The sequence below is a fragment of the Bos javanicus genome, chromosome 4, assembly GCF_032452875.1.
Source record: "Bos javanicus breed banteng chromosome 4, ARS-OSU_banteng_1.0, whole genome shotgun sequence".
Classification (NCBI taxonomy): Eukaryota; Metazoa; Chordata; class Mammalia; order Artiodactyla; family Bovidae; genus Bos; species Bos javanicus.
This window is the reverse complement of record NC_083871.1, coordinates 39,538,034-39,562,145: the sequence shown is the minus strand read 5'-3', so window position 1 is coordinate 39,562,145 and position 24,112 is coordinate 39,538,034. Positions and strand designations below refer to the sequence as shown.

The following is a 24,112-nucleotide window of genomic DNA, read 5'->3' as shown; positions in this document are numbered from 1 at the left end:
TATATATAGTTAGAAAAATGACAGCAAAATATTTGCTGAAATTAATGTTCAGAATGCATTGAAATAAATGTTATCTGCAATAGCATTTAATCAAATACTAGTAACGCCCCCAAGTCTTTCAATACCACATTACTAATTTTTAGTTTAAAAATGTTAGTTGAACATATGTTTAAAAACTTCTTTAATTAGCGCTTCCCTGGTGGCTCAGTGGTAAAGAACCTGACTGCCAGTGCAGCAGACATAGGTTCAATCCCTGATCTGGGAAGATCCCACTTGCCAAGGAGCAGCTAGGCCTGTGTGCCACAACTATTGAGCTTGTGCTCTACAGCCTGTGTGTACATTAGTTGCTTAGTCATGTCTAACCCTTTGTGACCCCGTGCGGTGTAACCCGCCAGGGGCCTCCGTCCATGGGATTTCCCAGACAAGAATACCGGAATGCTTTGCCATTTCCTTCTCCAGGGCATCTTCCTGACCCAGGGATCGAACCAGGGTCTCCTGCATTGCAGGCAGACTCTTTACCATCTGAGCTAATAGGAAAACCAAAAAAGTGAAAGTTGCTCAGTCCTGTCCAACTCTTTGTGGCCCAGGCCAGAACACTGGAGTGCTTTTTCCCTTTTCCAGCAGATCTTTCCAACCCAGGAATTGAACCAGGGCCTTCTGCATTGCAGGCATATTCTTTACCAACTGAGCTATCAGCAAAGCCCCAAGAAGACTGGAAAGGGTAGCCCATCCCTTCTCCAGTGGATCTTCCTGACCCAGGAATTGAACCGGGGTCTCCTGCATTGCAGGCAGAGTCTTTACCAACTGAGCTATGAGGGAAGCCCTCCTGAATCAATATATATTGCTAATATCAAGTTTATTGATGGTGGGGCAAGGCAGTCTTTCTAGCCCAGTCAGAACCATGGCCATGTATTGCTTCTGGATTCCAAATAGGAATCTTTCGAGGGAGGAAAAATCTCTTTTAAAAGGTCAGCAAAATGTCTCTTTGTCTAGAGGAGAGATGAAATTGTGTGTATATGTATTGCTGTCTGGAGTGCATCCTTATTTGGGGATCAACTCTAGCCCTCCTGTATTACTTCCACCTCCAACTGAATTATCATTTTAGGGCATGCAGTATACTTAAAATAATTCACCTGAAAAAGATCACAAAATGTACTTACAACGAGAAATAGGGCAATAATCCCAAGGAATGAGAGGATTCCCTGTGTAACACCAGGGACCGTGGGCATCGTCATCAGGATTCCGACAGTAATTCTTATTCAGCTTAGTAGCATCTGGTTCCCAGAAGATATGCCTGCATAAACAGCAAACTCGGAACATCACAAGAAGCACACATCTTGTCCAAGAGAAACAAAACAAGAAGATACAACCCTAGCACATAATTTTCATTACAGGCACAACATAAACTACCTGCTGTGAACTTTTCTTTTTTATTTTTTGAGACTTTGTTGTTGTTCTTGCAGTTTGGAAGCATGTTCTTTAACTGAGGAATAAGGCTGAATAAGTAGCATAGATAAAATGATAAAAAAATTTATTACATTGTTTGTATTAATTAATTATACTGGGAAGGTAACAATGCACCATGCAAGAAAGAAGCAGATGATAAAGATCTAAGTTATAAAATGTATAAAAATATAAGCTATTGCAAAAATATTTATTTTTTCATGTTTCAGAAACATGTAAACAAGCTTCATTAGCAACACTGCTATGACAACATATAAGAAGATACACTGAAAGCACAGTGTGCTAATAAACATTAAATCTGAGAATTTCACTGGTCATTTAAGATAAGTTTTTGAAAGATAACTGAGTAACATTTCAGGCTATCTCATTTTACATCTTAACTAAATTTAGTACAAAAGAAAAGCAAAAAATGCTGTATATTATTTTATTAGACCATGCCCACTCATATGTGTTCTGTGCTTAGTCTCTGAGTCATGCTGGACTCTTTGTGACTCCATAGACTGCAGCCTACCAGGCTCCTCTGTCCATGGGGATTCTCCAGGCAAGAATTCTGAAATGGGTTGCCATCCCCTCCTCCAGGGGATCTTCCCAACCTAGGGATTCAACCCAGGTCTCCTGCATTGCAGGTGAATTCTTTACCATTTGAGCCACCAGAGAAGCCTGCCCACTCATATAACATCAACATTAATTAACCATCATGCTTGAATTTAATTAATGTGTCATTTTTAAAATTTGGGAGGAACTTCAACATAGAAACTTAGACTGTCTTTCCAAACTCAGGTTCACTTTTTGGACCAATAAAACAAGAAAGACATGTATGTAACAGATTCTACTATGTAGACTTGCATACTTACTTAGACCAACCTGATGAGACAGGCTCTAAGATTATGAAACTTTGTATTTGAGGAAATTGAAATCCACAGAGAACAATTAATTTGTCTAGGGTCACATATTTTTCAGCTGTAGATCAGGTGTTTGAACATGTAGCATTTTCCAGAGTCTTCGTTCAAAATCATCACATCGCATTACCTCTTCACGCAGTCACAGATTTGTTCTTAAACCAAAATGGTACCATGCAACTTACTCATTCATCAATAGCCTACAAGTTCTTTCCAAATGACTTTTAACTATTCCCAAAGGCAAATCAAAACACAGTGAATTTAAAGTTATAATAATTGTAGTTCCTGAATAAATATGTTGTAAATTTCCAGTGATATGTTGATAAATATTTAGCAACTGACATTTTGAACTGTATATGCAGGAAGTCTTTATTTGCTGTCCTTGCAGATTTCTGTAGCATAACTACTTCCACCATAAAACTGTCAAGCATCTAATGCTGGAATCACCGAAGGCAGAGTTGGTTACAGTTATTTCTCACAAGCAGGTAAAGAGCTCACTCTACCCCATCATATTTCTAAAAATGATTTAAAACTACCAGTGTTAAAATGAGCATTAGTTTTGGCCATGCCAATTCTTGCTAAAATTCTTAATGGACCCATATGGGCTTAGGATAAAACCCAAACTCCTTAACAGAGGTTAAAGGGCCTGTATGGCTTTGCCACTAGAGAATTTCTTCTCTATGCCCACTGACCAAATGAAACTGCTTAAACCTTATGGTTAATAAAAGTATTTCCAATTTTCAAACAATTCAATTTAAAGAGCTTTTGGACAAGTTGTTTCTTCTGCCTGATGTGTTTTTCCTCCTACACTTCTTTGACCAACTCCTACCAATTATGTGTATCCTGCTAATGTCCCTTCTGCTAGGAAAGCTTCCTAACCATCTAAGTCTGGCTGGCTTCTTTGCAGTCCCATAACATAAAATGTGGTGTTTTCATGGAAAATTCTTAAAGAGATGGGAATACCAAACAACCTTACCCACCTCCTGAGAAACCTGTATGTAGGTAAAGAAGCAACAGTTAGAACCGGATATGGAACAACAGACTAGTTCCAAATTGGAAAAGGAGTACATGAAGGTTGTCACCCTGCTTATTTAACTTATATGCAGAATACATCATGTGAAATGCTGGGCTGAATGGAGCACAAGCGGGAATCAAAATTGCTGGGAGAAATATCAGTAACCTCAGATATGCAGATGACACCACCATTATGGCAGAAAGTAAAGAGGAACTAAAGAGCCTCTTGATGAAAGTGAAAGAGGAGAGTGAAAAAGCTGGCTTAAAACTCAACATGCAAAAAACTAAGATCATGGCAACCAGTCTCATCACTTCATGGCAAATAGAAGGGGAAACAATGGAAACAGTGACAGACTTCATTTTCTTGGGCTCCGAAATCACTGCTGATGGTGACTGCAGCCATGAAATTAAAAGATGCTTGCTTGCTCCTTGGAAGAAAAGCCACAACAAACCTAGACAGCATATTAAAAAGCAGAGACATCAGTTTGCCAACAAAGGTGCATCTAGTCAAAGCTATGGTTTTTCCAGTGAGAGTTGGATGATAAAGAAAGCTGAACACCAAAGAATTTATGCTTTTGAACTGTGGTGTTGGATAAGACTCTTGAGAGACCCTTGGACTGCAAGGAGATCCAACCAGTCCATCCTAAAGGAAATCAGTCCTGAATATTCATTGGAACAACTGATGCTGAAGCTGAAACTCCAATACTTTACCTACCTGATATGAAGAACTGACTCATTGGTAAAGACCCTGATGCTGGGAAAGACTGAAGGCAGGAGGAGAAGGGGACAATAGAGGATGAGATGGTTGGATGGCATCACTGACTTGATGGACATGAGTTTGAGCATGCTTCGGGAGTTGGTGATAGATAGGGAAGCCTAGCATGCTGCAGTCCATGGGTCGCAAAGAGTCGGACACGACTGAGTGAATAACAACAATGGATTTTTTAAAATATGGCATTGGCATTGCTGTTTCAGCCATTCCATACTACAGAGTAAGATCCATGATGGCAGAATTCTACGTAATTTTGGAGTCCTAGAACTGCAATTTCCAATAGAGTAACTACTAGCCAAATGTGGTGACAAAGTAGTACATGACCTCTCCAAATTGAAAGGTGATGTAATTATAAATACACACCAAATTTTGAAGCTTTAATATAAATGTAAAATATCTCATTAGTAATTTTATGTTGAATACATATTGAAATGAAAAGCTTTAGAAATGCTGAATAATATAAACCTATTATTTAAAATCAGATTAATTACATCTTTTGCAGCCAAAGATGGAGAAGCTCTCTATACAGTCAGTAAAAACAAGACTGGGAGCTGACTGTGGCTCAGATCCTGAGCTCTTTATTGCAAAATTCAGACTTGAAGAAAGGGAAAATCACTAGGCCATTCGGATATGACAAGCCAAATTCCTTATAATTGATTGATTATACAGTGGAAGTGAAAAATAAAACGATTAGATCTATGGATGAAGGTTTGTAACAGGAGGTGGTGACCAAATCCATCCCCAAGAAAAAGATACAACAAAACAAAATGGTTGCCTGATGAGACCTTAAAATAGCTGAGAAAAGAAGAGAAATGGAAGGCAAAGGAGAAAAGGAAAGATATACCCATCTGAATGCAAAGTTCCAAAGAATAGCAAGAAGAGACAAGAAACCCTTCTTAAGTGAACAATGCAAATAAATAGAGAAAAAACAATAGAATGGGAAAGACTAGAAATGTCTTTGAGAAAATTAAAGATACCAAGGGAATATTTCATGCAAAATGGACACAATAAAGGACAAAAATGGTATGGACCTAACAGAAGCAGAAGATATTAAGAAGAGGTGGCAAGAATACACAGAAGAACTATACAAAAAAGGTCTTAGTCACCTGGATAACCACAATAGTATGATCACTCACCTAGAACCAGAATGTGAAGTCAAGTGGATCACAGGGAGCATAACTACAAACAAAGCTAATGGAGGTGATGGAATTCTAGCTGAGCTATTTCAAATCCTAAAAGATGATGCTGTGAAAGTGCTTCACTCAATGTGCCAGCAAATTTGGAAAACTCAGCAGTGGCCACAAGACTGGAAAAGTCAGTTTTCATTCCAATCCTTAAGAAGGTCAATGCCAAAGAATGTTGAAACTACCCCACAACTGCTCCCATTTCACATGATAGTAAGATAATGGTCAAAATCCTTCAAACTAGGCTGCAGTAATATGTGAATCGAGAACTTCCAGATATAGGAGCTGGGTTTAGAAAAGAGAGGAACCAGAAATCAAATTGCCAACATCTGTTGTGTCACAGAAAAAGCAAAGGAATTTCAGAAAAACATCTACTTCTGCTTCATTGACTGCACTAAAACCTTTGACTGTGTGGATCACAACAAACTGTGGAAAATTATTAAAGACACGGGAATACCAGACCACCTTACTTGCCTCCAGAAAAAACTTGTATGCAGGTCAAAAAGCAACAGTTAGAACCAGACATGGAACAACAGACTGGTTCAAAATGGGAAAGGAGGACATCAAGGCAGTATATTGTCACCCTGCGTATTTAACTCACACCCAGAGTACCTCATGCAGAACGCCAGGCTGGATGAAGCACAAGCTGGGATCAAGATTGCCAGAAGAAATATCAATAACCTCAGGTATACAGATGACTCCACCCTAATGGCAGAAAATGAACAGGAACTAAACAGCCTCTTATTGAAGGTGAAAGAGGAGAGTGAAATCACTGGCTTAAAACTCAACATACAAAAAACTAAGATCATGGCATCTGGTCTCATCAGTTCATGGCAAATAGATGGGGAAACAATGGAAACAGTGACAGGCTACTATAAAACTTAAAAGTACAAGTGCGGCTTACATATTTGAATTGCATATTTATGTTAGAGAACACTGCTCTAGAACTATTACTGTTCGTGGCAGTAAATCAATCAAAACTGTATAATCCACTAGTGAGTAAATTTTGAAACAGAATAAGAACTTTAAAGTGGAACCGGGAGCAAAATGACTCAACTTCTCTAGATCCTTAAATTCTTATACACACATATAGAACTATCTTCAGTATATAATTATGATGGTCAAATGTGATAACAACTCATATAAAGCAACCATGTTGTAGATACTTTGTTAAATGACACTACCTTTTTGTTCTCTTAATCCTTTTGCATATATTCTGGGATATTTAATAAAAATCTCTTCTATGTGATAAATATGTCTCATAATTCTTTTATTATTTCAAACACACTAGCGATTTGCTGGGGAAAGATAGTGGAAGGCAACTGCTTTTTTGTGAATATATTCAATGTCAAAATCTCATTGAAATATACGGGTTTTCAATTCCATATCTATTCCATTAATTATAGAAAAATTGTGTGTCAAAATAAAGGTGTACAAGGAAACATATCTCAATAGGTTTTTAGTAAAGTGGAATTGTAAGGTATCTAAGTACATGAAGATGATAACATCAATTTTATAAACTACTATGAATAAATAATTATGAGAATATAAACATGTAATGTACTATATGAAACACTAGATTTGACATTTAATTATTCATGTCTTATCAAGTTGTATAATTGTTTTCTCAATAGGAACATATCCTGCTTAAAGGTGAAACCAAAACATATGTCTACTTTTTGTTAATGTCGCCAAGGCACCTTTTATAGACCAGAACACACAGTAAATGCTCAATAAATATTTGCTGGTTTGAATTGTTTGCCACATAGGGAGAAAATATTATATTGAGTTACATTGAATAATCAGTCTAAAGTTTCTATTAGGTTACTAAGATACATAAATGAATAGAAAGAAATACCAATGCATCTCCATACATGTATCTGCTGCTATCACTACATACTATATATTTAAAGAAATAAATTTACATACCGGTGTAAATCTTCCATGTTCTTATCCCACATCGAACATGTTAGTCCAGATCGTGTTTTGGATAAACTGCCCATATAGTTTTTGCCATTCCCACGATAACAATCTAAACATAAAATATATGAAAACTAATGAATCCTAGGGAGTATTCTTAAAGACATTTTTACAAACATATGAATTCATGAAAATCAACATAAAAATGAAAGCAACACACTGAAATATGTGCAAAGCAAACGGACTTAACTATCTCTAATAAAACATTTTTTTAGCCAGATTTCTTCTTCATTAAAATGGAAGCTTGTACATCAAATTACAAACTTAAAAAAAAAATCCAAAGAAAAATTAAATAAGTGCCTCTTAGGGACATCAAAGAAAGAAAAACTTTGTGCTGTTTATTCGCTCAGTCGTGACCAACTTTTTGCAACCCCACAAACTACAGCACACCGGGGTTCCCTGTCCTTCACTATCTCCCGGAGTTTGCTCAAACTCATGTCCATTGAGTCAGTGACGCCATCCAACCATCTCATCCTCTGTTGCCCCCTTCTCCTCCTGCTCTCAATCTTTTCCAGCATCAGGGTCTTTTCCAATGAGTAGGTTCTTTGCATCATGTGGCCAAAGTGTTGGGAGTTTCAGCTTCTGTATCAGTCCATCCAATGAATATTCAGGGTTGATTTCCTTTAGGATTGACTGGTTTGATCTCCTTGCAGTCCAAGGGACTCTCAAGAGTCTTATCCAACACCACAGTTCAAAAGCATCAATTCTTGGCCACTTAACCTTCTTTCTCACATCCGTACATGACTGCTGGAATAACTATGGCTTTGACTAGAGGGACCTTTGTCAGCAAAGTGATGTCTCTGCTTCTTAATATGCTGTCTAGGTTTGTCATAGCTTTTCTTCCAAGGAGCAAGCAAGCATCTTTTAATTTCATGGTTACAGTCACCATCTGCAGTGACCTTGGAGCCCAAGAAAATAAAATCTGTCACTGTTTCCACTTTCTTCGCATCTATTTGCCATGAAGTGATGGGACCAGATGCTATGATCTTAGTGTTTTGCATGTGAGTTTTAAGCCAGCTTTTTCACTCTCCTCTTTCACCCACATCAAGAGGCTCTTTAGTTCCTCTTCCCTTTCTACCATTAGAGTGGTATGATCTGTATATCTGAGGTTGCACATATTTCTCCTGACAATTTTGATTCCAACTTGTAAGTCATCCAACCCAGCATTCCACATGTTGTAGTCTACATATAAGTCAAATAAGCAGGGTGACAACATATAGCCTTGATGTACTCCTTTCCCAATTTCGAACCAGTCCATTGTTCTATCTCCAGTTCTAACTGTTGCTTCTTGACCTGCTTACAGGTTTCTCTGGAGGCAGGAAAGGTGGTTTGGTATTCCTATCTCTTTAAGGATTTTCCGTGTTTATTGTGATCCACGTGGTCAAAGGCTCTAGTATAGTCACTGAAGCAGATTTTTTTTTTTTTTTGGAATTCCATTATTTTTTCTGTGATCCAACAGATATTTGCAATCTGATCTCTAGTTCCTCTGACTTTTCTACACCCAGCTCCTACATCTGGAATTTCTTGGTTCACGTACTGTTGAGGTCTAGCTTGAAGGACTTTGAGCATTACCTTTCTAGCATGTGAAATGAGCTCAATTGTACAGTAGTGTGAACATTCTTTTGCATTGCCTTTTTTAAATATATATTTTCCAACGGAAAAATTTTACTCCACAGAAGAGTCACAAGAGATATAATGACTACTCATGTACCAGTCACGTTTGTTGACTTATTATTTTTGTCTTACATGAGGTTGACATTCTGGGTCATCCAAGCCAGCTGTCTCGCAAACACTCTTTAATTTTGTCTGATTATCCTCATGAATGAAATCAAGTTAAATACAGAAATATTATATAAGGTGATATTTTGTTGCATTTATAGCATTATTTCATGTGACACATGATGTCAGTTTTTTCAATTATTGGTGATGAGTTTGATAACTTGGTTAAGTGATAAAAAGGAAAAACTTCTCTTCATATATAACAAAAACAAGCAAATAAAAGTTTTGAGACCTTTGAGACTGACAACATCCTATTCCCAAACAAATTTTTTTAAAATGGCTTAGGAATACTTTGATTAATATTGCATAAATCAGTTATTACTATGTTGGTTTTAAAATATTATCTTTCTTTCTTATATTTCTTTCTTTCTTGGTATTCTTCTCTAACACAGAGTTTTACCTTTTCCCCCAACTCCCTTCATTTAAGTATTATTAAATACTTCTAGTAGTAATACTAGCAATGGTATTGGCAGACCTACTAGTAGAAGTAGTAATGTAATGATGGACTCATGGATCCTCTTTTTATTCAACATGATATATAATCTATTCCTGTTGTTCATTTTAATGCTCAAGTTGTTACAAATTTAGCCAATGGAAGCCATGTTAAAATGATTCCTGTGCCTTTTATCATGCCCCATGTGAGTTTTTCACTTTTTTTCAACTGAGCAATTTGCGTTCTGTTAAACATTGATAGGAGTGACCATATTCTTAATTTTAAAATTAAGAAAAAGAAGTTAAGTTCTTTCTAATATATATGTAGCAATTTCTGCATTTGAAAAAAAGCACTACATATTCTTAAATAATCTTGTGTATTTTAAAAGTAACTAAAAATTCTGATTTTTATGTGAATAAATATGATAAAAGACTATAAAATGTTACCTAGAAATGTACATCAACATTATTTTCTTTTAAATTTGGTAAGCCAAAGAATATTATCATTGGTTTTAAATATGCTATGTGATTAGAATAAATAATAGGTGTTCTGTGCTTAATGGTTCAGTCATGTCCGACTTTTTGTGACCCCATGGACTGTAGCCCACTAGGGGCCTCTGTCCATGTGGTTTCTCCAGGCAAGAATACTGGAGTGGGTTGTCATTACCTCCTCCACGGGACCTTCCAACCCAGGGATCCAACCCAGGTCTCCCACATTGCAGGCAGATTATTTACCATCTGAGCAACCAGGGAAGCCCAAGAATACTGAAATGGGTACCCATCTTTTCTCCAGGGGATCTTCCTGACCCAGGAATCGAACCAGAGTCTCCTGCATGGCAGGCAGAATCTTTACTAGCTGAGCTATCAGGGAAGCCCCAAAATAATAGGTAGAAAGCTTAATAAAAATTTTAAATAAATTGTCCAGGAATTAATTTAGTAAAGTATATAATTTAGTAAACTATATAAATTAATTTACAAAAGTATATATAAAATATACAGTAAGTATATTCAATAGCTATGTTTTGGTATTCATGATTTAAACTTAAATATACAAATTCAAATGATATGGGATTTGATACAAATAATATAGCAATCATTACAATACACAATAAAATTGTTTTCAGAAAGCATAATTTTGTAAAATCCAATTATTGTACATATGCAGAATGTATTAATTAAAATTTCCTCTGACAATGCTATTTTTTCCTTTATTATGTAATCTTAAACCTTTGGCTGTTAAATAGTAAATTATTTAAATAAGCTCTCATTGAAGAAAACAATTGTGCAATGCAGTATATGGTACTGCTCTTTAATACATTTTTCATTTTACACCTATGTTTTCTGTATTAGAGAAAGAGGATGATTTATAAGCTAGGCTTTTTTTTTCTTAGTAAACTTTATATTCTAGAATAGCTTTTAATTTACAAAAAAACGTGTAAGTTTGTACAAAGTTCTAATACACCACATAGTTTCCCCTACTATCTTATATTGGTACAATGGTTTTAACGCCACTATTCAACATTATTACTAACTGAAGACTATTTCGCTCCAATTTATTCATAGTTTTTACCTAGAGTACTTTTTGTGTTCTAGGATGATACCACATTACATTTAACTGTCATGTTTTTTCGGCTCTTCTAGTGTAACAGTTTTTTCAGACTTTCTTTTTTGATGATCCTAAGAGTTTTAATGAGAACTGTCATGTTATAAAATGTCCATCAGTTGGGTTTGTCTGATATTTTCTTCATGATTAGATCTAGGTTATAAGTTTTTGAGAGGGAGACGTGAATTTTTGAGCACTTGCTAGCTTTCTGGCAAAAGATACTCCAGCCTTACTTTGTGTTTTTCTTGCCCTAGGCATGGATTCTTCAATTTCACCGGAGAGCCATTGTTAGTGATGAAAAGTAAGAAGACGAGAAACAGGTGTGCTCATTGCTATTTGCTACCATTTTTTCTGGTCCCTTTCATTTGATAGAGCCAAGCTCTGTGTGTGTGTGTGTGTGTGTGTGTGTGTTCATGAGTAACTGATCACTTCTAACTCCAATCTAGTACAAGAATTTTTCCTCTTCTCTATTTTAATGGTGTATTTCCTTTCTCCCATAGTAAGAACACTGATTGTAGGTACATGAATGTATTTCTTCATTTTCTGAATTCTTCAATGCACACAAGATAATGTCAAATCTCCTAACAACAAATTTATATTTTAAAGTTCAAAACACATTTATAGTTATCTACTTTTAAATGTATTTCAGTGAGGCTATATATAAAAAAATACGTTTAAAAATCATTTTGAAATTTATTTCCAAATTCTGTAGTAATGGTATCTCTTTGATACACAGATAGGCATATTTCTGTGCTTTTTCCCCCATCTTTCTTGAGATTACTTTTTGAACATTTAAAACACTATTAAAACATTAGTTTTGGTATATGAGAGTATGTATTCAGACTGTTCTCATTTTCCCTCTTGCTTCTGTGTCATATTTCTACTCACTGCTACCCACCATTAGGGTAACCAATTTCATTAGTTTTTTGTTTATGGTGCTTGTGTTTCTTTGTTTTACTTTTCTGGCAAAGATACACACATATATACATATGTAATATGACTATATAAATTATATGTATATGTTCTATGTATATATTATTATATCCCATTTTTTTATTACTAGGAATAAATAACTTTTATTAATAGAATACCAAATATATATTTTAGTGGCTTTTTTCATTAATAATATACTTGAAAATCACTTCATATTAATTCAAAAAAACTTTATCATTCTTTTTGCAAATCCACAGTGTTCCACTGTGTGATTTTGCCAGAGTAGATTTGTGTTGTTTTGCTAACAAAAAAAATGCTGAAATCAAAAACTCGTGCATATGAGTTTCCATATTATTGGAGCTATATATTCAGATAGTGTATTGTTAGGTGAAAAGATGGATGTATATGTAATTTAATTATTGTAATATTCCATTCCATATGGATTTTACCATTTTCCATTCCCAAGAACAAAGTGCGAGAGTTCATATTCCCATACAGTTTTGCCAAAAAATAGTGTTGACAAGATTTTGAATCTTTGTGAATTTATATGTGAAAAACAAAGTCCCATATTTATGAGATTTATGAAAAATCTCTACTTATATTTTAATTTTTTCTTGTTACATGTGACTTTAAGCATAATTTTAATGTTCTCTAAAGAAATGTTCATATGTTTTGTCCATTATTTAATTTTTTGGTCCTATATTTTTCACTTTCATAGCTTTTATATATTAGAAATATTTCTCTTTATCTGTGATATACATTTTAAAACTTTTTCCAAATTTGTCATTTGTCTTTTGAATTTAAAAATATAGGTTTGATTATGTTTTTGTCATGACACCTTTTGTAGCTTATTTTTTTTCTTTTATTGTCTTTAGAATTTGAGTGTTAATTAGAACCCACATTGCTACATCTAAGAAATAAAGTATTTTTCCAAGTTTACTCCTAGTATCTATATGGTTTCCATTTTTATGCTCATATCTATTATCCATTTGAAGTTTATTTTCAGGTATGGTGCAAAGCATGGATTAATTTTATTATTTTTCCAAATAGAACTTTATTGATCCACTATTATTTTTTAATTTTTACCCAGTGACATATAGTGCCACATTTTAAATATAATCTCAGTAAGGAGTCTATTTTTAGATCCTGTGTTCTGTTCTAATTGTCAATTTACTCTTGGGGTAGAACTACATTTTTAAAATTATAAACTCTTAAAAAAAATAAATAAAATTATAAACTCTTTAATAATATTTTAGTATCTGATAAAGTTTTTTACCTCTAATCATTTCTTTTTCACATTTTCCTTACTATAGTTACATGTTTATTCTTCTAGGAAAGATTTAGGATGCATTTGTTTGATATCAAAAAAGACAGTAATCTATTTATTAATATCACACTAAATTTACAAATTAGCTTAGGTGAAACTGATGTATTTGTGATATTGAGATCTTATATCAACAGCAAGTGATTTTTTCTACATGTTAAAGTACAACTTGGGACTTTCAGTAGTAATCTGAAATTTAATTACATAGATTTGCATATCTTTTCTAAGTTTACTCCTAAGTTTTCATCAGTTTTATTTCCTATTACAGATGTAGTTTTCTCTTTAATTATATCTTCAAACGCATATGTGAATGCTATTAATATTTGTATATTAATCATATATCATGCTACCTTAGTAATTTTTTTTACTATTTGAATTTAGATTTCCAAGAATATTACTATTATATAATTTGTGCAAAGATCTTTTGCCTTTTTACGCAGTCAATAAATATGCCTTCTAATTGTATAAAGTGTCAACATTGCAATGTCAAAGAAAATATAATGTTAAAATATTTATATTAAATAGTAAGGGAGATAGTGGCCTTCCCTGGAGTCTCAGTAGTAAAGAATCTACATGCCAATGCAGGAGATATGGGTTCCATCCCTGGTTTGAGAAGATATCCTGGAGAGAGAAATAGCAACTAACTCCAGTATTCTTGCCTGGGAAATCCAATGAACAGAGAAGCCTGGCAAGCTATAGTCCATGGGGTCGCAAAGAGCTGGACATGACTGAGGATGCTATATATATATATACATACACACACATATACACACACACACACACACACACACACATACACATACACATATATAGATACAGATATATGGGTGTGTAAGTTTGTATGTATACTGAATATTTTTGAGTATTTTTATGAAGAATGCATGAATTTTTGTCACAGTAATTTCAGAATCTGTTGAGATTTGTTATATGGTTGCTTTTCTTACAACTAAGGTGAATTATATTAATGGGTTTCTAAAACTGAACCATTTTTGTACTCAGACTATATTCAACCATTATGTATTATTTTCTTAATTTCTTTATTAAACTGTTCATTCAAATTTCATTTAAGATTTTACATTAATATTTACAAATGATATGAATGTATAGTTTTCTTCTCTGATTCCTTTATCATATTTAGGATTCAATATTATAATTTCATCCAGAAATAATTTGAAATTTTTATTACATTTGTTAAGCTATAGGATAATTTATGTAGCATTGTGATCACTTGATCTGTGAATTCATCAAGGCATGATGTGGTTTGTGGTGGAACAATTTATTATAAATTTCCATGTTTCTTCTATAGGAATGAGTCTAAATTTTCTTTCTCTATCAGGGTCAATTCAACTAACTTGAATTTTCCTACTGTATTATTCATTTTATTTTCATTTTCAGTTTTCATATAAGGTTGTATAAAATAATCTCATGTTTTCTAATTTTCCAGTTCATTGGTTATCTTTACCTTCATAATTATTGTTTTATATATTTACCATCTCTCTCGAGTCAGTTGGCTAATGGTTGTCCATTTTGTTAATTTTTTCAAAGAATCATCATTTAGCTTTATTCATTAGTTCTACTATTTTTTCTTTACTTTTATAATGTCTGCTTTTGTCCTAGTTGTTTCCCTTCTTCTGTTGCTTTTGGTTTACTTTTTTTACACTTCTTGGAGTGGGAAATTTCATTCCCCTCTCTTTATCATATATTATTGATATAAATATTTAAAATGTCAATTGTTTGTTTTCTACCTTAAATGTACCTTATATAATCTAATACAGTGTTTCATCAGTGTTTTTAAAGAAATTCTACAATTTTGATTTTTTTAACAGTTATTTAATATCCAAATGGAAAAGCTTTTATATATATGCTAATTCAGATGCTGCAAGATTTGAGCAAAAGTTTTGAACTCATCAACCTATATGTAAAATTTATGTTTCCTGTTATATACAGAGGGATAAGAGCACCATCCTTTAATGTGTGTGTGTGGGGGGAGGGTTGGACAGGTATGTGTATATGTGTGTCTCTCCATGCATACATATCACATATGTAACAATGCCTACTATTAGCTTGGCAGTATTATACAGTAATATAACTGTCTGATAAAATTTCACAACTCTGTTGGCTAACTGTCTCAATACAAATTGCCCCATAGGACCCTGCAGATTGTTGCATATCAGGTATATTGTTAAATAAAAAGATTATAATATATTGTTAAAATATTCATGAAAAGCAGAAATCATGGGGGTAATGGAAAGGTCATTTTAAGGAGAATTCAGGTAAATCCTAGTTGTGTTAGTTTGAGAATTTAGGCAAGTTACTTGAATTCCACAAAACTAATTTCTTCATCTATTAATGTGTAGGTTTATTATATAAGCAATAACATCAACTTTGCTTTCAAAACCAAAAATCTATATTCTATTACCTGATCCTTTGATAAGTGATATATCTGTACATAAAAGCATCTTAATACACACCAGAGGCTTACAAAACAATTATTCTCATTTGCCTCTGTCACTCAGAAATTAGCAGTAATTGTTTAAATGAATAAAGCAGGGACAAAATAGATCCAGCTGGTACCAAACCTTCTTTAATCATTGTTTTCAACTTTATTTCCAACTGACCTTTAAAGTCTGCCCAGGAAGAGTGAAATTGATTGAAAAGGGATCTTCCCTCTACAACTGTTTTTGGAGTTGTTCACGAAAAATGGCACTGAGGGAAAGTCAGGGGATGGAAGAAGTATGTATAGGGCAATAAATCCATGAAACAAAGCTTTAAATTTGGTTTGGACTTTTTAGAATGATTTAGAACTGACCATGGCCATGACCATCAAAAGTAAATTTATGTGAAAGAATATGATTATTAAAAATCATAACTCCCAATTCATTCTATAGCAATAAATGCCCAGAGGCCAACATTATTATTATTGTTTGACAAATGATTTTTTAAACCTGTTTCAATGTGACTTTTCTTAACCACTGCTCCCTAAAACAATTCTTTGCAATGGTTGTCTGTGTTTCCAAGTACAATGGTGATTTATCTCAAAGCCCACTGTTGCTTATCATCTCTACTGCTAACACTCCTGTCCACATCACTCTCCTTTCTTGCCTAGATTACCGAAACAATCATTCAACTGATCCCCTTGTTTTGGCCCTTGTCAGGAGCTCTGGCTATTTTTCATAATGCAGCCAGAGTCATCCAGTTAGAATTGAAATCAAACAGATCATTTAATTTCCCTTCTCAGAATCCTACAGCAGTCTCTTCTCTTTCAGAATAGAAGTGTAAATCCTTCCAGTTTTTACAAGACTTATGAAGTTTTAGCTCAGCTGCTCTCTAACCTCATCTTCTGCTACTCTCTACCTTGCTCATTCTGTGCTGTTTCTTTCTTTTAACTTTTCAAGCACTTTCCCATCTCATCTCATTTTCATCTGCAATTTCCTCTCCCCAGAATGCTCTTTACAATTATGCACATGGTACATGCTGCTCTCCCACTCTTTCAGGTCCTCCTTAAATGTTACCTTAATATGTAAGATATTCTCAGACCATTAAAACGTAAAATAGCAACACCCTCCTCTCTAACTCTGGGACATTTATCTCTCTAGCACTTACACAAATTAGCTTACTATCCCCACCTCCATTTTAATTTTGCTTGTTTTTTATTTGCTGGACATTAGTTCCATGGGGCCAGAGAATTTTGTTTACTGGTATATCCACGGTGCCTAAAATTGTCCCTGGCACTAGTATACGGTCACATAAATAAATGGATATTGAGCAAATTAATATAAAAAAGAAATCCAACTTTGGACTTTGTGATTTTGTTTGCTAACGTGCAATAAGAAATAGCTCATCTCCTATAAAATGTATACTCCCTTTAGGCATTTCCACTGAGTTTAATCATGCCCACACTGCAAAATGTCAGCTATTACCTTGTCCACTTGACACGTCACATTTTGGAATTTGGGAGCAGTAGCCAACTCGGATGTTTGGATCAGTGGTAAAACACCACGGTGACTCAGCCCCATCTGGATTTCGGCAATAATTTTCTCTTAGGTCCCTATTGAGAATAAGCACGTTAATGTAAATTGCCAGGGTTTCTTACATTGGTGAAGTCAGTGTTATTACATTTCTAGAATCCCAGAATGTATGCATTCTATAAATAGAACTCTACACTTTAGATCTGGGATAGTTTTAACAATTTAGATTTCAATATACACAGCTGACACTGCCCACATTACTGAAATAAATGCTGTCAGATGTCAGAATTCTTTTACTTCCACAGACCTGGAGTTTCACACAAATACTACTGCTTCATGAAAAAGAGAAATAATACCACTTCATTATTCTCACTCATTTTTAAGACTTGGACTCTCAACTGTTACAATTTTTAAAGTCTGGTCTGTTACTCATTGTATTTTCATGGATCATAGATAATGTAGAAACAACATTCTCTTTGCAGAAGAAAGACTATTATAATTAACAGTCTTTAATTACTTTGTTAAAAATGAAGTTCTACCTATTCAAACATTTGCCACGAAAAAAATATTTATCCTTTAAATTCTGTATTTCTTTTATTTATTTAATTCACCACATAGATTTCTTTTAATTACAAAGTAGTTCTTTCTTGATTTAGCGATATTACCTGAAATTTTATATTTCTGTAAAATTAAGGCCTAATTACAATATAGAAAACCTACCTATAGAAAAAGTTGTCAACATAGCACATGTACTTCCTTTATTTTATCAATGATACAGTTAGACATTTGGAGCTTGTGATAAGGAAAAAGTCTAAATTAATATTATCTGTATGTAAAAGGATTTTACCTTTAATACAAAGTTCACATTAAATAAAATGGGGAGTTCATGATTTGTTCCCCTGATAGTGGTCTCTAATTTGAAGAAAGCATGTACTTTCTTTCCATAGATCTCTTTAATAATTTAACAAAATTAATATTCATTCTATAGGAAGGTATGCTATTTCACTTAGGCCCAATTAAAAATACGACACATTTAATACTAATCAGTTGGCCATTAGAAACTGAAAACCATTTTTTAAAAAAGCTTGAGTTTGGTTATAAAATCAACAAGTAATAGTTTATCAAGCCAAAATAAGTCCTGACATAAACTATGTTATTTAAGGTTGTAAGAACAGTGAGTGCCAATAGATTTGACCATTCTATAGCAAATGTTCTTATTTATAACCCACATTTAAACCTTTACTCTTCTTATAAAATCATAAAATTATTAACTGGAGAGATGAAGAAAATCTTTTCTCCTAACTAGTTTATACTCAAATTTTAAAAGATTATGTCAGTACAATATATGTGCACTGAATTTTATATAAAGTGTATAGAAATTTGCAATTTTAAATGAATAATTGCTTAGTTAACTTTGAGTTGTAATTTAAGGCAAGATAATTAAACATATATCTAAGGCTATCAAAAAACTTAAAGTTCCCCTTTTATAATCTATATCTAGAAGCACCTCATTAATCTAGATTAAACCAGAAAGTCATGGTTTGCTCAAATATTTTTTCTAAGTTTATTCACCTCACTTGAAGAATCAGTTACAATTCTTAAAACAAATTAATGATTGTATGATTCATGTACATCATCACAGGCAGTATTTTTTAGTTATAGTGCTTTAAAAATTGTCATTTGTAAGGAATTTCAGTACTGGGGCAAACAGTGTTTGGTACAACCAGAGACACCTAACCAGAACTCCATTCTTTGCTAGCCCACAAACAGTAAATGCATCAATACTCTGAGCAAAATGATGCATCAGATTTTATGTGTTTAATAACACAACTCACTTTTTGTTTTTTCATATTTATGTTTATCTTGACCAAATAACCAATTAAGAAAGAATAGCTTGGTGGTTGTGGTGGTTTCGTCACTAAGTCATGTTTGACTCTTGCAACCCCATGGACTGTAGCCCGTGATACTCCAGGCAAGAGTAATGAGGTGGGTTGCCATTTCATTCTTCAGGGGATCCTCCCAACCCAGGTATTGAACTCAGGTCTCCTGCATTGCAGGCAGAGTTTTTACCCACTGAGCTACAAGGGAAGCCTTCCCCCAAAAAAGAATAGCTTAAATTCCAATAATATATAGCAACTAAACTTTTGATCATTTTTTATTGTGAAACGTGTGGATTCAATTTCTGTAATGAATTTCTTTTTCTTACAGATGAGGTTAATTTGGATCACATATACAATCTTGAGTATTACCAGTCATTAGAACCAGAAGTGTGCATGGCACTGATACTGTCTTCTTTGTCTCTCTTAACTATTCTTTTCTCATTTTATTTGTTCTCTCTACTTTTATGTTTATTCCTGAGGTGTGAAACACATGGGTCAAAAATAGAGTGAATTGCTGTGAAAAAAATGAGGGAAATAAAAAATAAACAGAGTGGCAACAATACATTTATTATAAATATATTTTTAAATACAACAGGTGAATATTTAGTATCTAAGCAAAGAACTCTGAATTGGTTTAAAAAATTTAAATCATATAAAAAACCATAAACTATATCCCCTCTCCAGTGAATGGGCCAACTAATGTTCATAGATCTCCATCTTGAAATGTTAAGCCCTCTTATTAAAAGTCAGTTACATAAAGCCAATATATGTTATTTATAGGTGCTATTTCAGCAAAGCCACTATGAATGACATGTGTGTTATAAATTTGAAAAGCAATCATTTTATGTTCCTAATAACAAGGTGGACAATTTAAAAACACATGGCACTGTGGCTGTCCAACAAAATTCAAGTGGTGAAGAAAAGCAGCCATGGGGAAGAACATAACAAGTATAGAACTGATATACAAGGGCAGTTTCTTCAGCTTGATTCATCTATACAATTGTTTTACTTCCCTACTTGTTAAATAAAATGTTGAAACAATCAAAAAATTTCATATAAAACTATAAATTTTTTTCAAGGCTGAAATCTCATCAGTTTACAATGTTGACTTAAGGTATGCCTTGTAATCTCCCCTCAAGTTAATATGAAAATTTAAGGAAGCACTAGTTTGAAAGTTTCCTGGTTATAGTTACCACTGATTTGTTCATTAAATAGACCTGCAAGAACAAAGCTGTGATCAGAAACCTAAAGATGTGTTTCCCAAAGCACGGATGGTACATCAACCATCTGATTCAGAATCAACAAGAGTGGTTGCTAAAATGTATTATTTGAGGTCCAAATTTCAGACCTGAAGAATCAAAAATTTGGGGTGCATGTATCTGCCTTTTAATTGCTAAATTTTCCCTAGGCACACTAAAGTTTAAGGATCACTAACATAGAAATTAGTAAAAATCAACCATTCTGCCTACTGAAATTTATAATTTCCCTAATTTACTCACTTGCACTTGAAATTTTCAGGAGTTATGTCATGCTGGTGAGGATACTGGGAATCCCAACGCTGACAGGGAATTCCATTCCAAATGGTATTGATGGTGCCCCGGTAACCTTCTCCTTGACCTTGAATGCATTCAGTCGTTTGCATAGGGACATCTGTGTCATTCATAGTACTGTGGGCTATTGGTAAAAAGAAATATAAATTTAAATAAAATAATTTAATTTGTCATCTACCTCTTAGAGTTCACTTGCATTTTATTTGTAGGATTTTCTGTCACATAAGTTTTTACAATAATTGAATGAAATAAAAAATTCAGTTTATCACTATTACTATCTCATTCAACCAAAAGGAGGATTAAAATGGTGGACTCAACTTGTTGACATTTTAAAAATATTGCTTGCCTCTAAGCAGATTTATTTATTGCCTTTTTGTTTGTCCAATTTCAGTGCTTACCATACCTGATAAAGATCCTGAAAATCTCAGTAAGAAAATATTTAAAGTACAAAATTAAACTTATAAAACTTGAGCTCTCTCTTTGTCTTAAAATATACTCACTTATACAAAATATAACTCAAAGCATTCTGGAGCAACTAAAATTCATATACCTTCTCAAAACATGCATGAAAATGTTTATGTTTCCATGTAAACTCACCCATTACCTTTAACCTAAATGGTTATTCAAGATGCCTCTGGATAAAACTCAAGTTGACACCGTCTAGGATAGTTTAAAAAGTGAATAAATGTCTTTTATTCATCTATTCTGGAATTTGATGTATCATTTCTCCAAAGGAGAGGTCAGAATTAGACATGTCTTCAGAGGCTAGGGATGTGTATAAAAATGTAATATATTTAACAGTGTAAATACTTTAAAAGTGGCTCTTTAGCTTCATTTTGAATTTCTTTCTTTCTTGCAAATAATTATTACCTTATGTGGCTGAATGCTTTATTTCATCGAGTTCCTTGCAAAGGTAGTAGAGCCTAAGTTTGGAGTTGTTCTATGAAGCTTTGTGAAAAATAAGGATTAATTAATGACCATCTCAACCACTAGAACATTTTAAACACAAATTTTCACAAACTGCTCATTTAGTAATTTTTATTTTAAAAAAACTTCTTCTTCAGCTCATCTTAAAATGTGTTATTTCTTAGGCATCTGCTTTAGGGAATACAAATGCAGCTTAGAAACATCCTAAATTAAAAAGAAATCCAAATGGACATGAGGAAATGTCCACAGATTGACCCATAAAATGGACATTGAGAGTGGATGACTTAGAAATTAGTATCTGTTGATATTGGCAATTTTTATTGTCAATGTATATCAATGTATATTGATTCAGAGGGCTTCCCTCATAGCTCAGTTGGTAAAGAATCTGGCTGCAATGCAGGAGACCCCAGTTCGATTCCTGGGTTGGGAAGAGCTCCTGGAGAAGGGAAAGGCTACCCACTCCAGTATTCTGGCCTGGAGAATTCCATGGACTGTATAGTCCATGGTTGCAAAGAGTTAGACACAACTGAGCAACTTTCACTTCACTTCATTGATTCAGGAAGAACAAAAATTTTGAACTGAGAAAGTACTTGTATAGAAGTTCATACTATTTAAGTTCATTATGATTTTAATACTACCTGAAGTTCTTTGATGAAATAGAAAATATTAAATTTCATAGATTCTGAGGGTTAGAACTATATTTCATTAAAACAAATGCTACTAAGCTATTTTTTCTGATAATTTGAGTGGATTGTTAAATGATTTGAGGAGATTGGGTATGTGCCGGAAGTCTTTAAAGGGTGACAACTCTAAAACAGGTACTGACATATACATCTAATTATAAAACTATGATGTGAAAAAAGACAAAAGGAATGTCCCCAGGAATCTGTCACTTCATTAGCTTAACATTTTAAGAAGAAAACTTTTGATCCCCCACTTCTTGGACACAAGCTCCTGGGCAGTAAACTTGTGACCTCAGTCAGGTCTCAGATTACTGACAATGGCAAGAAGGTCAGAGTTAGGGCAGCCAGAGCAAAAACACTTCCTCTACTCTCATGGACTTCATTGCCTGACTTGGGTACTACAGCTCTCTTACTTTCTTAGTTATGTGTGTGTGTTGTTTTGAGTGTTAGTGATCCATCCTTCTCAGTATCATTTTGGCACTATGAACTTGCAACTGAAGAATCCAGGCAGCCAGGGCCACCTTTGGCTAGATAATGGGCCTTGCACGCCCATCAGAGGTTAACACACTCTAGTCCTTGTACTACACTATGATTGTCTAGACATCAACCTAAACAATGTAAAAAGAGGAATGATAAAATTTAAAAGCTAGTAAAAGATAAATATTTTTCTAATTTGAGGTTAAGTTTTCAAATTTTTGGAGTCCTGGTGAAAAGAATTATCTATATTACAAAAACTCTAAGTCAAAGAAAAGACTACCTGTATAAGAATATGGAGGAAAATATTTCTTTGCTGATCAATGCATTAAAATTTCAGTGTCAAGTTCAGAGACCTGAACTGTTTTACTGACCATGCACCTCAACTGCAGAGGTTCCCAGAAAGTTTTAAAGAATTTGTTTTCACTTTAACTATCATAAAATCCTCATTTGAACAATTATGCTAAATATTTTTTCTGAACTTTTATTATTATATTTTAAAAATGATATAAACTTATTATAAGGAGTCACTATTGGACAGGGAGGCCTGGCATGCTGTGATTCATGGGGTCGCAAAGAGTCGGACACGACTGAGCAACTGATCTGATCTGATCTGATTATTCACTAAAAGACAGTGTAATTTAAAATGGTTAGATTAAAAACTAAATTTTTGGATTTGGATTAAATAATTGGATTATTGAACAGATTCTAATTTGGAGGAGTATTGAACAATTCCTAATTTTGAAATTATAAAAATTTATAGAATACAAAGAATTTTTGCACACTAGTAAAAATACAATATTGTACAGAATAAATATAATTTCATTAGGTCTTGTTATAAACTGAATATTTGTGTCTTCCTCAAATTCATATGTTATGGTACTAGACAGTGGGGCCTTTGGCAAATGTTTAGTTTGTAAGAGCAGAGCCCTCATAAATGGGATTATAAAAGAGCCCCTGCCAGAGCTCCCTTGCTTCTTCTACCATATGAAGACACAGGGAAGAGTTAGCCATCTATGAACCAGGAATCAGCCCCTCTAGATACCAAACCTGCTGGCACCTTGACCTTGGACTTTCAGCCTCCAGATCTATGAGAAATATGTTTCTGTTGTTTAGAATCTACCAAATCTATGGTATTCTCTTATAGCAGCCTGAAATAAGTCTGGCCCTATCAAGATATAAAGAATCTAAATAATATTATTGTTTTTGACTCTTATTTTAACAAGCATCTGTAGCTTACATTTTA

General features: G+C 33.8%; 1 protein-coding gene across 3 annotated transcripts in view; it reads right to left on the bottom strand.

Moving 5' to 3' along the window:
* The window catches only part of HGF (hepatocyte growth factor), an 86,746-nt gene that overhangs the window by 16,242 nt on the left and 46,392 nt on the right, over nucleotides 1-24,112 (bottom strand). For all 3 annotated transcript variants that reach the window (XM_061413790.1, XM_061413791.1, XM_061413792.1), the window contains 4 exons: nucleotides 20,732-20,906; nucleotides 17,305-17,432; nucleotides 7,263-7,365; nucleotides 1,161-1,294 (listed from right to left, as the gene is read on the bottom strand). In XM_061413790.1, the coding sequence (XP_061269774.1) occupies nucleotides 1,161-1,294; nucleotides 7,263-7,365; nucleotides 17,305-17,432; nucleotides 20,732-20,906 (540 nt within the window). The remainder of the gene's footprint in view (nucleotides 1-1,160; nucleotides 1,295-7,262; nucleotides 7,366-17,304; nucleotides 17,433-20,731; nucleotides 20,907-24,112) is intronic.